Source organism: Polypterus senegalus, chromosome 6 (genome assembly GCF_016835505.1).
Source record: "Polypterus senegalus isolate Bchr_013 chromosome 6, ASM1683550v1, whole genome shotgun sequence".
NCBI lineage: Eukaryota > Metazoa > Chordata > Cladistia > Polypteriformes > Polypteridae > Polypterus > Polypterus senegalus.
Genome location: NC_053159.1, coordinates 31,730,352 through 31,746,986, shown reverse-complemented (window position 1 = coordinate 31,746,986; position 16,635 = coordinate 31,730,352). Strand labels below are relative to the sequence as shown.

The following is a 16,635-nucleotide window of genomic DNA, read 5'->3' as shown; positions in this document are numbered from 1 at the left end:
CCACTGACAAACTTAATCCCTCTTCCTCCCGAATATGGCTTGTCTCTGTGAGGCAGCTGGCTCCTTTATAAGCCTGACCCAGGAGCATTCCTGGTGGCTCGTTAGGAAGGTCTGGAATTACTCCCAGGTGTGAGGGAAACCCAAGGTAGGGGTCTGCAGCTTCCACAGCTCTCCCTGGCGGCATCCAAGGAACCCAACAGGGCTGTGCTGACAAACAGTAATTCCCATACAGCCCTGTGGGAATCCGAGATGCCGTTACAACCCAAGCGGGAGGCCAAGTAGCAGATCAGGAGAGATAGTACCCTTCAAAAGCCTTCTTCCCCTGTCCTTACTTTAAGGTGGAGTCCCGGCCAGGGAAAGACGTCGGCTGTCCCTCACACCCTATCCTATGTTTGAACCTGTAGGTATATACCCTGGACCATCATGGCCCTAGATTGGTAAAAGCAGATTTGGTAATTTATGGGTAATTAAATCGGTTACTCTCTTACAATTAACGCTGCTCCAGGTATGGACTCTGACTCCATGTGACTCTGAATTCTAATGAGTGAGTTCACAGAATGGACTGGAGGATTACTTACTTTACTTTAATTAATTACTTGTGGGGTGGCTTTGGTGGAATAGTGTTTACCAACCCTGTCCAATCTGTACATTCTCCCTGTTTCTATATGGATTCTTTTCTCCTGGTAGTCTGGTTTTCTTCTCACATACATGCAGGTTAAGTTAAATGGAAACTCTAAAGTAGCCCAATGTGTGTGTGTGTGTGTGTGTGTGTCTGTGTGTGCCCCATTACGGCGTGGCATCCTGTCAAGGGTTGCTTCTTGCCTTCGTATGGGTAACAGTTTAGATTTAGACACATTATGTGATGTACAGAGTCTACTGGTCTTAGTAACACTTAGAAAGCATCAGTAAAAGTGGGAAATTTCCTCTAGGGCAGTGTTTCTCAAATAGTGGGGCGCGCCCCCCCCTGGCTCCGTCAAGGGGGGCGCGTTTGACCTCGGGGAACATGCTTTTTTATTTTTCTTTTAAATTTTTTTTGAATTTAGAATGCACTTTAAATATTTTCTGTTACATTTAATAAAGCTATTCTTTGTTGTAAATTGGTCCATATTTCTTTCTTTTTTTATTCTCTTATATGTTAATAAGGATACAGTGTTATGCAGAGGTGTACTTATAACAATTTTATAGACAAATGATACTATTTATAGTCGCGCGGGGGGCGCGAGATGTTTTCTTCTTCCTAGGGGGGGCATGACAGAAAATAATTGAGAAGAACTGCTCTAGGGGCATATTAAGTACTGTCTATCTATCTATCTATCTATCTATCTATCTATCTATCTATCTATCTATCTATCTATCTATCTATCTATCTATCACACTTTATCTATATATTGATTAGATAGTTCCTTATCTCTCTGTCTATCTATGTATTTATCTATTATATAGTGCCTTTCATATCTATCTATCTATCTATCTATCTATCTATCTATCTATCTATCTATCTATCTATCTATCTATCTATCTGCAGAGAGGCATATTAAGAACCTGTGATATGCTGAATATGAAAGCTGTATTTGGTATTAATAATTATTAATTACAGATTCACAAGCCTTATACTGAAGTATGTAAAATTGGGAGACATATTAGCACCCACGTAAACCACCAAAGTGAAGTTTTTTTAGTAAGCAATAATATAAACTGTACAATTATACATAGAAAATGACTCTTAAGACATGGAAAGTGATTTTCCTTCAGAGAGGTAAGTCTGACGCTTCCTAGCTGGTGCTTCGTGTTGTGTGGAAGACAAACAATACCTCTGAATTACAAGACTGTGTTTCCATTTATCAGGAGATCACCATTCTTCAGCTCTCCAGGAAACTTATGGCAAGGTATAGAAAAGGAAAATCCAGCCAATACTTCAACACTAGATTTGGAATGCAATGTTAATTACATCCTGGCCATTTAAAAGCTGATTAACTCTTTGATCTTCCACACATACTTCTGTTGTCATTGGAATTGCCTAATCCTGTCCATGCATTTTTCTGTGGATAAAGAGAGGGCTTATGGAGGAGATCCCAGAGGTGCATTATGGGAAGGGAGTCTAGGAATCCAATCAGATGGAGCATTTGTGAACTGAGTGATGTGTTAACTCAGATCTGTTCAATGTGGGAGCAGGATGCTTCCATGGATAAATCTTGACCCTTTTACTGCTCGAGACTTTCAGAGACAGGATTTGGGAGAGTGACAAACAGCAGTGAAAGTCTATCAGTGCTGTGTATGATGGCGGTGTTGAATTGCAAAGCTTTTGATTTACTAGTCAATCTATATCCTCATGGCTATGAGCTATGGTAATGACCAAAAATTAGATCACCATCACTAGTAGCTGAAATGGAGTTTGAAATACATTATATCTCCTGGTTAAGGAGGGCAGGTTAATGAAGCTTGAGCACCTAGTGTGGTGATGTATCAAGGATGCCCACAGACCAGGAACTTAGAACCAAAGACTGTTACCTGGAATAGGTAAAAATGGTCTGACCTGCTCAGCCGGTAACAACTCTCACCAGCACAAATGGAAGGAAAAAAAGAGTATTATGAATTTTATTTGTACTGTTGAAGATCTAAGCAGCAGCGCAATTAGGTCAGTTAAAAAAGTAAGGAAACTACAAACACAAAAGGTGAATGAGGACTAAGCTCTAAGAAGCTTTGACTTCACTATTGTGCATCTGTTTAGGTTCCTTCATTGTGCAATAAATTGGGGCCATTCTCTTTAGTGATGTATGCAGTTGTCTGCAAATGACATATCAGACAAAAGGCTTTTTCAGTTCATTACGATGGAGGCCATTCTGTTTATTACTCTTTTCTTTAGTGTCAGTACCTCAGAGGTCTATTTTAGGAGTTCTCCTTCTATAAGCAATATAAAGGGTTCTTAACAATCAAGAAGCCACTCTTCGTCCATGATGGCTTCTTATTTTAAAGGAATAAAATCCCATCATGGATCAGATTCATCTCTCACTATGGGGGCTTTATGTAAAGTTATTTCTTCCTTTTATCCTTCAATGCACTTTTAAAATCTGATTATCTCTCATTGTGGCAAATCCAGTCAGTCTGCTAACAGGATACTCACACACTGTAAGAGACAAATCCTTTAAGTTAATGTTAATGGTAAATTTGCCTTAGTTTGCTTAGCTTTTAAACTTGAATATAATATACAAGTAGCTAAACATAGGGAATTGAAGATTCAGTCTGGCTAGTTAGACAGGATAGGCATTAAGGGCATATAGTTTTCTGAGTTTTTCTATGTTATGTTCATTATGTACATTAATGTGGTGAAACCTAAAGAACTGTAACTTACATGGCTAATCCTCAAGCAAAATACTATCAATTCCCCTTTTTTCCCTTATTTTTGTGTGAACTGCTTGCATTGAATTTCACTAAAACTTTTAAAATGAGGACACATGCATTGTGGAATTTCTCTTTGTATGGCAAGTCATACTAGTGCTGGAATGTTTGTGTGGTAGCTGCATCTGAACTTTTTTGAACTATTTGGAATCCCTCCCTACCTTACAATGAGTGGGTTTACTAATTCTGGTTAGAGAAACCAAGTTAATACACATAGATTCCTCCAAGAGTAACCCAGTTATGTGGTCATGTAAACCCTTAACTGATTTTAATGCTTTTGTGGCTGGTAGACTTGAGGTGTGCTTTGGGATTTTTCGGGTTGCAAAAAGTGTGCCACCATGGAAAAGTGGTTGTATGCTTTATGTGCATCTTTGCTCCTGTCATGCTATCTCACTTAAAAACTGATACTGTGCATATATAAATATAGTATTGGGTTTTTACGTAGTCCTTTAGGTATAAAATTAACTTTTTTTGCATTATTGTTTTGTAATGTTAAAAATAAAAAATTATATGAAAATACTGCCTGAGGCATTTGCCTTCTTTGTAGCCACGGATGCTACAATATTTTTTAACACATTAAACAGGCCCCATTAATCGCAAAAAATTAACATCTTTCCAAGACCTGAAAGATATATATATTTGTATCTTTGTATATTCAATTTATATATATATATTGTAAAAGAACGAGTCTCAACACTATCAAAAGGTTTGGGGCAGCCACCCGTATATTGTTCCTAGCTGCAAAGGAGTATCTTGGGTACAACGATGTTGTTTATTCGAGTTCCACATTGAACTGCTTGAGTTAGCCAAGATGGAGGCTTTTATGTCTTGTAACCCGGACGTGACGTCAGGGTGTGGCGGAAGTTCTGAGGTCCAGGGCTCCAAACGCATTGGGACGTCCCATGGCGGTGATCACGGGCTGGTCTGGGGGAGGCGTAAGCCCTCCTCTGGTCCTCCAGGGCATCCCGGCTGGGTTGCCCCCTCAGCCACCTGTGACTCTATGTGTATATATATATATATATATATATATACTAGACATTTAGCACGTTACAATAACGGCGCTAGAACAGTATTGCATAAACATTATTAGGAACAGTCTATATTAAATGGCAAGGGACCTTGACCTCATTCTGTTTGTTGTCTTAATTTTTTTGTTAAAAATATTTTTGCAAGAAGCCTAAAGTAAAAGTAAAATAATATTAAAAATAGAAACGGATATGACAATACAGTAAGTATAATTAATATTGCCTTAGTGTAAAACTTTATAACAATCTGTAATACACAATACATGAAGAAGATATTTAGGAAAATGTTTTTATTTTTTTACCTTAGGAAATTTTTCAATAAAATTTCATTATAGACAACATTTTTTGTAAACACTCTTGTTCAGGACCATCTACAACGTTGACAACAACATCTGTAAAACTTCTAACTCTTGATAATGCAACATATAACTGACCGTGGCTGAATACTGGTTCTGGCAAGTAAATGGCAACTTTTTCTAAGGTTTGCCCTTGAGCTTTATTAATTGTTATGGCAAAGGTTAATGTAACTGGAAATTGTTGCCTTCTTATGGTAAAGGGTAAATTAGTAGAGGATAGAGCCAAATCAATACGGGGAATATTCTGACGCTCATTTTCTTTTTTACAATCGATCTATTTGCTCGTATTTTTCTTTGTCTTTCAGCCTTTCTTTTGTTGATGTTTACTTGCTGAGCTGACCGTTCTTCCAGGAGATGTTGCTTATATACGATTTGAGTCTTTTGTCCTATTTGGCGTGTCCTTTTTTTTTGGGTGGCATGTTGTTAGTAGATAGTTAGTTAGTAAACATGCACGGGACAGTATGCGTGGCGTCTCCCCAGCAATGGATTTTATGTGCGCGGCCGCAACTACCTAATCAGCACGCTCCCCAGCTGTCCTTTATTTGCTTATCATGCGCGGCTACGCCATTCACTGTGTGCTCAGCTTCCAGTGTGTGTGCATCCACGATGCCGGTCGTGTGTGTCGCACTGAGCCTCGCGCATGCGTACTTCACCAAAAGACATACACACACGGACACCTGGACACACATAGGGTTTTTATTAAAGAGTATATATATATATAGGGCAAGACACAAAAGGTCATTGCTAAAGAGGCTGGCTGTTCATAGTGCTCTGTGTCCAAGCACATTAATAGAGAGGCGAAGGGAAGGAAAAGATGTGGTAGAAAAAAGTGTGCAAGCAATAGGGATAACCGCACCCTGGAGAGGATTGTGAAACAAAACCCATTCAAAGCTGTGGGGGAGATTCACAAAGAGTGGACTGCAGCTGGAGTCAGTGCTTCAAGAACCACCACTCAGAGACGTATGCAAGACATGGGTTTCAGCTGTCACACTCCTTGTGTCAAGCCACTCTTGAACAAGAGACAGCGTCAGAAGCGTCTCGCCTGGGTTAAAGACAAAACTGCTGCTGAGTGGTCCAAAGTTATGTTCTCTGATGAAAGTAAATTTTGCATTTCCTTTGGAAATCATGGTCCCAGAGTCTGGAGGAAGAGAGGAGAGGCACAGAATCCACGTTGCTTGAGGTCCAGTGTAAAGTTTCCACAGTCAGTTATGGTTTGGGGTGCCATGTCATCTGCTGGTGTTGATCCATTGTGTTTCCTGAGGTCCAAGGTCAACGCAGCTGTCTACCAGGAAGTTTTAGAGCACTTCATGCTTCCTGCTGCTGACAAACTTTATGGAGATGCAGATTTAATTTTCCAACAGGACCTGGCACCTGCACAAAGTACCGAAACTACCAGTACCTGGTTTAAGGACCATGGTATCCCTGTTCTTGATTGGCCAGCAAACTCGTCTGACCTTAACCCCATAGAAAATCTATGGGGTATTGTGAAGAGGAAGATGCAATACGCCAGACCCAACAATTCAGAAGAGCTCAAGGCCACAATCAGAGCAACATGGGCTCTCATAACACCTGAGCAGTGCCACAGACTGATCGACTCCATGCCACGCCGCATTGCTGCAGCAATCCAGGCCAAAGGAGCTCCAACTAAATATTGAGTGCTGTACATGCTCATACTTTTCATGTTCATACCTTTCAGTTGGCCAACATTTCTAAAAATCCTTTTTTTGCATTGGTCTTAATTGATATTCTAATTTTCCGAGATACTGAATTTGGGACTTTCATTAGTTTTCAGTTATAATCATCAAAATTAAAAGAAAGAAACATTTGAAATACATCAGTCTGTGTGTAATGAATGAATCTAATATACAAGTTTCACTTTTTGAATGGAATTACTGAAATAACTCAACTTTGTCATGATATTCTAATTTTATGACCGGCACCTGTATATATATATATATATATATATATACACAGTAGTGGGTTCCCCTCTGCTCACTTCGCTCGTTCTGCCACTCGCGTTGTGAAGAGGGGGGGCTGCACACACCCCAAGGAGACGCGGTTGCTCCTCTGAAACCCCCTCTTAAATGGTTATACAATGGGAAACAAATACAGTTTTTTTTTTACCTCCTCTTTGCTCGATCACTGCTGGCTTGCTGCTGCTGCGTGCCACGTGATCTGCATCTTGTGAGGTGCTTCGAACATTTAAAAGCCTGTACAGCAGCTGTCATACTCTTTGTGTTTTATTTCCGGCCCCAGGGTGGTTAAATCTTTTGGTATAAAGTCCTGTCACACGAGACGTGATTTCTTTATATTTTTTAGCTTATAATTTAAAAATGGAATAAGAATCTGAAAATCTAACAACATCACATTAAAGTTCGATAAATTCTGAAAAGAATGATACCAACCAAACATATATATGTAGTTTTTAAACTAAGCCCAACATAAAGTGTGACACAAAACGTGACATAAAAACTTCACCGTTGCACTTTAGGCTTAGGATTTTATATATATAGAAGTAGACTGCATATACTTTATTTATATACTGTGTGTGTGAGTGTGTGTGACCAAGTCAAAGCTAAGTGTGCTCCAAGTATCCCCAAATAAAATAAATAAATCACCATTTTTAACGGAGAGAATCTGAGCACACTGCACTAACCAAGCCAGGATGTCTAAGGAGACTGATAAGTGCCCAGACCTAAGTCAATGGATTTAAGCAGAGGAAAAGTGCCTCTCAAATGTTTGCTTTTAAGTGCTCTTAATCCCAGGTCATCTCACAAAGTCCATCAGATTAATTTTTCATTGGCTAGTGTGCGTGTTTCCCCCACTCTCTGTCTCTCTCTGTAGTGTTTCATCCTAGTAACAACTTTGCCTCTAGCAATCAATTACAAGGCATCCATTAATCTAAGAGCAAATTTTAAAAAGTACGATGATACTGAAGTTAAAGAAGAATGTGCAACTCCAATGCACATGGCCCATCATCCTGGAATTACATGGTGGCTGCAGTCCTACCTATAATCACATTGTGGAAACCCTCGATTTTTCATACACTGTACATATTTCAATAAAATTGCCTCGGGTTTAATCAACAGTCAACAGTTGTTTTTACAATTTTCCCAGGGTCCTCCTGGGGTTTCAGATTTCCTGTCCCACAGGACGATCCAACCTTCACTTCATGTGTATTTCCCCTTCATATAATTGTGTATTATGTGAAAATTTCCATGACATGGTTGTGTTTTGTTTTAATATGTTTTGTTTGACTAGTTTGAATAACAAAAGTGGCCACTTGGGAGGTCTGAGCTTGAGATTCTCACTCATTAGATAAATGGCTGTGTGCTTGTCTTTGTCTGACAATAACCTTTGGGTTGAACTTACAGTAATGTGGGTACAAACTGCACATGATTAAAAAAGAAAACCCAATCAAAGTACTCGATAACACTGCATAATATGGGTTCATTTTTAATATTTACTTTTTATTTTTCCTGTAGAGGGCTTTATTACAGTATATGCTGAATTAATTTCTACAATTAGTTGTTTAAAGGGTCCATAAATATTTTTGCATCTTCCCACAATGCCATTTTCTGACATCTGGGATCACACTGCATGTGTCATTTGGGGTATCAGCTCCATACGCTTCCTGGTATCTGAAATTGGATAATACATGTTTTCTGTGTTGGCGTGCACTTTCTTGTTTGACTTTCTGGTGTTTGGAATCCTTGCTTTGTTTGTGACTTTGATTTTTGATTTTGATCCTTGGTTTTGATGAAGGATAGCTTAGACTTTTGGATAAAGAATCTCAGCTTGGGCAATCTAGTTGGGCAATCACTTTTTGCTTGCTCCTACATAGGCAATAACAGAAATAGAACTAATATCACAACTTTAAAATTGCTGGAAGAGTTGGAAGCAAACACATAGGTTTTAGAAGGCATGGACACAAGAAATCACATGAGATGTAGGGAAACAACACAGACAAAGAGGTCAGAAACTTAGGGAAACAGAATTATGAGTAAAGACATTGAGAACTGGAAATCAAGAAGCTTTAAGACTGAGTGCTGGCAAGCTAATGCAGCTCTTTTAAATAGGACCTCAATGAGTAATAAGCTGCAAGCACATCTTTGAGTGTAAACCACAGATAGGAAAACAAAATCGAATGTCTGGAATTCCAGAATAACAAAGAATGAAGCTTTTAAAAAAAGCTCACAGAATCCCAATACTTGTGAAGAGGCAAGGAAGACAAATCTTTCACTACAAAACAAAATATCATTGTCAGATGTCATGGTGAAAAATTGTCACCAAGAGGCTTTTTACCTGAAAATGAAGGCTATTAGGACTCAGGATAGGCAAACAGAGTTTTAAAGCTTTATTACAATAAAATAACAACACGGACTCAATCCAATTCGGCCAAATGAGATTGAGCCCTGAACAGTTCAGAATTCGAAACTTATATTGTAATTTCCTATCACTCTGACCTCGCTCAATTTGCTCCTTTGTTGTTTTTCTCTGACTCCCTTCTGCACCTATCCGGTTAATACCTCGAGTTCTCATGGAAACCATTACTATCTCCTGTCTTCCCCTGCAGCTGGCCTCTGTTATTTCACTGTCTATTGTCCATTTTTAGTTTCTGTTTTTGCTTATTTCTTTAGCTGGCCAAGGCCAGTACAGACGCTCTCTCTCTCTTCCATTTATGTGCTTTCCTTTTGTCACTTCCTCTTTCTCTGACTTTTAAGCTGGTTTGTCTGATGCCCAAAGCTAAGCTTTAATTAAAAAGAAATATGGCATATGCCTTTATTTAATCATTTGTTTGAGACGCTTGACTTGCCTTAATTTCTGCGCTAAAGTTAATTTCTAATATATTCTTCTATATTTATTTATGCTAGTGCCTGAATATTCTAATTTTAGTTTCATGCATTACGTCATCCTGACCTCGTTTGTAGCAACACCCTTTATTGTTTTTCTGCTGATTCACCTCTCTAGCTGGCCTCTTGCATGCCCACCAAGGCCATTTTTCACTGATACCATTTCTTAGCTTAACTAACTTGCTGAACACAGGTGCACACACCCCTCCTGCTCCTGTTCCCGGCAGTTTCTGTGCATCATCCTTTTCCTGTCCTGTCTTTCCTTTCATACAATAGCAATTCTGCTTCAAGCTTAAAAAATAATGCAATATGACTGATTTTTTTATTTAACTATTTGTTTGACATATCTTATTTGCTTGACATTCTATTTTATGCTAAATCTAATGTTTCAGAAGCTGTTAATTATTTTTATGGCTATTTATGCTAATGTTCTAATATATACATCTTTCTCTTCCTACAGATTGTCAGCAAAGTTGTCATGTTGTTTGTCTTTTAAATCCTAGCTCATTTGATTAGATAATCTCTGCATTGTCCTAATATGTCACACCAACATTTTAACTATCCCATAAAGGTGTGCTCAGAAGTTGTTCTTTTTTCCATTGTGGTGCTCAATGCATGCTCCTTATGAGCTAGCTAGCTAAGAAGGCACTGACATCAACAAAGGACCAGAACTGCATAGCAGGCCCTTAGGGGCTTGTCCATAAGGCAATGATATTTAGTTCCTTTCTTAAGATGACCTGTAATGCACAATAAGGGTTTTTTGTTTATTTTGTCTCCCTATTGCTGAAATTTCTAATTATTTCTATTTTTTATGACAAGTAAGGTTTAACCTCCTTAGCATTATATTTAAAAAATGTATATAATATAAAATGTTTTGGCTTGAAAAATTACATTTTAATTAAATCTCATCATTCTACTGTAAAACGTGCAAAACACTGAAAGTACAAAGTGTAGAAAGTATAATAACATAATAATACAAATAATGATAATAATGATAAATAAAAATAATATAAACAGCACACTGCACATGTCAGTGCAGTGTCATGACAGAGTCACTTTTGGTTTCACTGACCATTTCAATTTCACTGCCTGAAGACAGATTCACGTCATCATCACTGTTGATAAGAAGCAATTCTTATGCGGGGCCATTATGAGGCTAGGAGAAGACATGTCTATACCGTTGCCCGGGCAACTGTCAGGCCTGACGCTATGTAAGACATGCTTATACTGTTGTGTAAATCTCAACAATAACGCTGTTGGCACTTTTACAGCCTGAGTAATCCCCGTGTCTTACACAACATGCATCTATAACACTGCCCGAGTGAAAGACGGGACTAATGCTTTTAGCACTGTTTTTACAACCCAAGTGTAATGGTAAGGAGATTAATAGAAAACAATGAATTTTAAATTTGCTACTTGTTCAATTATTGAATTTTACCATTGCGTTGAGCATACTAGCTTAGCACCATTTTAGATTGGAAAGCTTTTTCAGCCACCACCATTTTGTATTGTTTTCCCAGGGTCATGGCCATGTGGTCTATTGCTGCCATTACTCTTTACTGTATTGAGTTATTTCATCCCACATGTCTATAAGAGCACACATGTCTAGAAAATCCTCACTTTGGATCATAAAAAAAAAGAAACAAACTTGTGTTAGTGATAGTAAGGGCAGATGCCATGTTTGAATTGTTTGAAATTATTAAGGTGCCGTTACTTTGAAATGAGTTGTTCAACAACAATTCAAGGAAACAGATGGGAACTTATTAACTGCAGAAATTTAAGCAAATGTTTGAAACTTCTTCTTCACACAGGGAACCATAGACAAATGTAAAACGTTACCAGGTGGTGTGATGTACAGTAGGTCTTTGAGAACATTCAAAACACGAGTTGAACTCATTTTGAAGAAGTTCCCTGATTAGGATAGACAAGTTTTGTAGGGCTTGATGGCCAGGGACCAACACTGAGTGAGAACCCACTCCATTACACACACTCACACACCTGTCCACATGAAATAAAACCAGGCCAATATACAATTACCAGTCAATAGAACCTACACATCTGTGGGATGTAAGAGGAATCTGGAAATGGGAAAAACCATACAGACTAGGAGAATGTATAAGCTTCACACTGGCATTGACTAAGCAGCACTCTACCCTCTATATTAATTCAACAACCTATATCTTTAAATGTTGCATTAAAATAATAATTACATTATGTTCTTCATTTAAAGTTATATAGTCAGAAACTCATAAGGAAAGCAGAGCCTTGAATGGAATGATTTTTAGAATTATTAGAGTCAGAGACAGGAAATCTAAATTTATGTGAGATTTCTAAATTCACAGTCATTAAACAAACCCAAAATTAAATCCAGGATTCATTGTCTTGCAAGGAATATTTCTTTTATCCTCCAACAATGTTTGGACCTTTCTTAATGCACCCAAAATTCTCATATATTGTAATTGGCCACCATGATGTCACAAGTTATATGGCATGTGCAACACATATCTAGGAACCATGTTCAGAAATCAAACACACAAATGACGGTACCCATGAAACCCAGAACCACAATTTGGTGACAAAATGGCATTGCCGAAATAGAAGTAAAAATAATTATTTAACATTATTTGGATTATTCTGCCACCCACTTAGGAAAAAAGCAAAATTTTGAGGACTAACATTTACATACCGAGTCTAAAAGATGTGAAGTCTCCAACAAAGTCAACCCGTGGCTGCTGTCCTCTGGTCACCAGACGAAGGGTCAGATAGTTTCCTGTAGACAAAATGGGCCTCGGAATGCTTTTCCCACACAAAGGTAGACCAATTGGCAAAGCATTCCTGTCCTTCCCATCATAGAACTGCACATAAGATCCTGAGGTACAAGGGTCTGCGGGCTTTCTCGGATCTGCTGACAGTGGACTGTTGGTCGGAGGCTGCAAGGGGGACAGAGTACTAGGATGATTTGGAGAGGAGATACGCAGTAGACTGTATACCAAGAAGAAGCGAAAGTGAAATTGGACCTTATCCTTGGAGGACAAAGCCTGCATGGTGAGGCTGCAGTCTGTATTGGCCGCAATAAAGTAATACTTGCGAGACTCACGGTGAGAGTTCACAATCATCCCATCTTTCTGGATGGTTTGTCCACAGAAGTCCACAAGGTTCACTGGGGGAGGAAAAAATAAAGTGTCAGTCATGTAATTATTCATATTCACCAGTTTTAATTGAGAATCACTGCAAAAGGCCATCATCAGCTATTTGGCTCAGGCTCATTCAGTAGTAAACATTTTACTGAGGTTGATCTTATCAACAATAAGGAGCAAATGTTAGCAGATATTGCCATTCAGTTCAAATATTTCATATATACATAATGATTCTCCAGCTCAGATATTGAAGTGTTATGTCTCTCCTTCACCATGGCTCATCGGTGTTATGGCTATTCTGTGTTCAATTATTATTTTGCATTTTATGTATTAACTAACAATGCCCTGAGAGGGTGATAATGTGGACTAAATGCAACATCTATGAAAAAATACACTTATAAAAACTATTTGAAGTGGAAAGTAGAATAATCCTTACCTACTTAGCTGTTTAAACCTTAATTTTGATATAATACAGTGTCTCCAGGAATTATTGCAAGAGAAAGAATAGGACCAGGATATAATAACGCAAAATGAGAATCACAGTTCAGAAATGCAGGGTCAAAACCAGAAGAAAAAAAAAATATTCCGGCGAACAAAGTACTGGAGCAAACTAAAAATCAAAGTCAAAAATAAAGCAAAGATCAAAATCGCATAATGAAACCTAGCATTTGGAACACTTGATAAGCAAACTAACTAATGCTAAAGAATTTGAGATTTATGCAGCTAAGAAATAATGCTATGTAGAGCTGTCATCATATTTGCAAATGACAACTGATGCGACAATCATGGCTACTTGACATGACATAAAAAATAGCTTGAAAATAAAATCAATAATAAACATAAATCCCAAAAAGCCCCTAAAGACAAATTTAAAATGTATGTATCATCTAATGAATGAATGTCTTACACAGGGGTTATTCAAAATGTTCTACAGGGTGATTCTAATGGGTGAGGCCCTGAGTATTACTGTCTTAACAACTTCTTTAACAGGTTTGACCACCCTAACCCACTGTCACGTTGGAGTACTGCACCCTCCACCCATTCTTCTGCCGATACCAGCATAGGAGAGACATCCCCACCCACAATTACAGCAGCCTAGGTAAGCAGAGAGCTGAGGAGACTTCGTGCCAGCAAAGCAGCGGGTCCAGATGGAGTATCGCCACGACTGCTGAAGTCCTCTACAGCACATCTTCAACCTGAGCCTGGAACAGGGGAGAGTCCCTAGGCTTTGGAAAACATCTTGCATCACCCCAGTCCCAAAGGTATCACGTCCTAGTGAGCTGAATGACTTCCGGCCTGTCGCTCTGACGTCACATCTGATGAAGACCATGGAGCGACTGCTTCTTCACCACCACCTGAGCCCACACGTCTGCCTCGCCCTTGACCCTCTACAGTTCGCATACCAGGAGAAGGTGGGAGCGGAGGATGCCATCATCTATATGCTACACCGATCCCTCTCCCACTTGGACAGAGGCAGTGGTGCTGTAACAATTATGTTTCTGGACTTCTCTAGCGCCTTCAGCACCATCCAACCTCTGCTCCTTAGGGACAAGCTGACAGAGATGGGAGTAGATTCATACCTGGTGGCATGGATCGTGGACTATCTTACAGACAGACCTCAATATTTGCGTCTCTGGAATTGCAGGTCTGACATTGTGGTCAGCAACACAGGAGTGCCACAGGGGACTGTACTTTCTCCGGTCCTGTTCAGCGCATCGGACTTCCAATACAACTCGGAGTCCTGCCATGTGCAAAAGTTCGCTGACAACACTGCTATTGTGGGCTGCATCAGGAATGGGCAGGAGGAGGAGTATAGGAAGCTAATCAAGGACTTTGTTAAATGGTGCGACTCAAACCACCTACAGCTAAACACAAGTAAAACCAAAGAGCTGGTGGTGGATTTTAGGAGGCCCAGGCCCCTCATGGACCCCGTGATCATCAGAGGTGACTGTGTGCAGAGGGTGCAGACCTAAAAATATCTGGGAGTGCAACTGGATGATAAATTGGACTGGACTGCCAATACTGATGCTCTGTGCAAGGGAGGACAGAGTCGACTATACTTCCTTAGAAGGCTGGCGTCTTTCAAGATCTGCAATAAGATGCTGCAGATGTTCTATTAGACGGTTGTGGCGAGCGCCCTCTTCTACACGGTGGTGTGCTGGGGAGGCAGCATAAAGAAGAGGGGCACCGCACTCCTGGACAAACTGGTGAGGAAGGCAGACTCTATTGTAGGCATGGAGCTGGACAGTTTGACATCCATGGCAGAGCGACGGGCACTGACCAGGCTCCTGTCAATCATGGAGAATCCACTGCATCTACTGAACAGGATCATCTCCAGACAGAGGAGCAGCTTCAGCCACAGACTGCTGTCACCGTCCTGCTCCACTGACAGACTGAGGAGATCGTTCCTCCCCCACACTATGCGTCTCTTCATTTCCACCCAGGCCGGGTAAACGTTAACATTATACAAAGTTATTGTCTGTTTTACCTGCATTTTTATCACTCTTTAATTTAATATACTGTATATATTTTTTTTAATCAGTATGCTGCTGCTGGAGTATGTGAATTTCCCCTTGGGATTAATAAAGTCAGTCTCTCTCTCTTGAAGCAATCCAAACAAAATAAAGATCACAGTATTCCTGGATAAATGTACAAACAAGTGAGGCATGGCGATCTTTTTGACTTATTTGTGAATGAACTGGATGATCGTAAGATCAGTAAAGATTATTTCCAGCAAGATGGAATAACCTGTGTGACAGATTGGGTCTCTCTTGACCCCTCGAACCCTCTGATCACTCGTCAGACACCAAGTAAAAGTCCAATAAGTTGACTTTATTATTAATAACAGTGCACAAAGCACCCTCTCCTCCACAATACTCATACAATAAAACAATAATCAATCACAATAAATTCTCCACCACTCCCAGACGCGTTGCCACCCTTTCACCCAGCTCAGCTCGCCGTCTGGGAGCTGTCACTGTCCTTTTAAAGTCCCTGACCCGAAAGTGTTCCAATCCCCAGTTCATGTGATCCTTATCACTTCCGAATCAGATAAAAAGTCCTTTTCTTCATCCTGGAAGTATGTCACTTCTGCTGTCGCTCTGCCTATGATGCACTTCCGGGTTATAGGGCACATATGACTCTCTATGCCTCCCTGCAGCGTCCTCTGCTGGCCCCTTGGGTATCCAGCAGGTTTGTAGGGGAAAACTCCAAAGTCCATGATTCCCTGCTGGTATCTGGGGCACCTCCATGCTGCAGGAAGAGCTCCATCTTGCGGCCTGGGGGTATTGGCCGTGATGACAAGCCGGCCATAGACCACACCTGTCACACATCAGCTCACAGCATGGCACAAATTGAATTGATTATTGGCAATCAGGTCATTTCAAAGAGAGCATGGCCACTTCGTTCTCCGTTCCTGTCACCTCCAGATTTCTTCCTTTGGAAGGTGCTGAAAGTAGCGCAGGTATTGGCCGTGATGACAAGCCGGCCATAGACCACACCTGTCACACATCAGCTCACAGCATGGCACAAATTGAATTGTTTATTTGCAATCAGGTCATTTCAAAGAGAGCATGGCCACTTCGTTCTCCGTTCCTGTCACCTCCAGATTTCTTCCTTTGGAAGGTGCTGAAAGTAGAAGTGTACAAGAACAAGTCTCATACACTGGAACAATTACAGCAAAACACTGAACAGGAAATTGCTACCATCACCCCTACAATGCTGGCTGATACCTTTGCCAATAAGTTGCGCCGTGTCTGTCTGTGTTTGTAAGAAGAAGACAACCATTTTCAATACCGAATGAAATTGGATCATTTACACATCTATTGAGGTATGCACTGTGTTTATTTCATTTCTATCACTTCATTAT

At 39.9% G+C, this 16,635-nt stretch overlaps 1 protein-coding gene across 2 annotated transcripts in view; it reads right to left on the bottom strand.

Moving 5' to 3' along the window:
- Window positions 1–16,635, bottom strand: part of ldlrad2 (low density lipoprotein receptor class A domain containing 2) — a 56,709-nt gene that overhangs the window by 18,475 nt on the left and 21,599 nt on the right. For both annotated transcript variants that reach the window (XM_039755769.1, XM_039755770.1), the window contains exon 2: window positions 12,317–12,790. In XM_039755769.1, coding sequence (XP_039611703.1) covers window positions 12,317–12,790 — 474 coding nt within the window. The remainder of the gene's footprint in view (window positions 1–12,316; window positions 12,791–16,635) is intronic.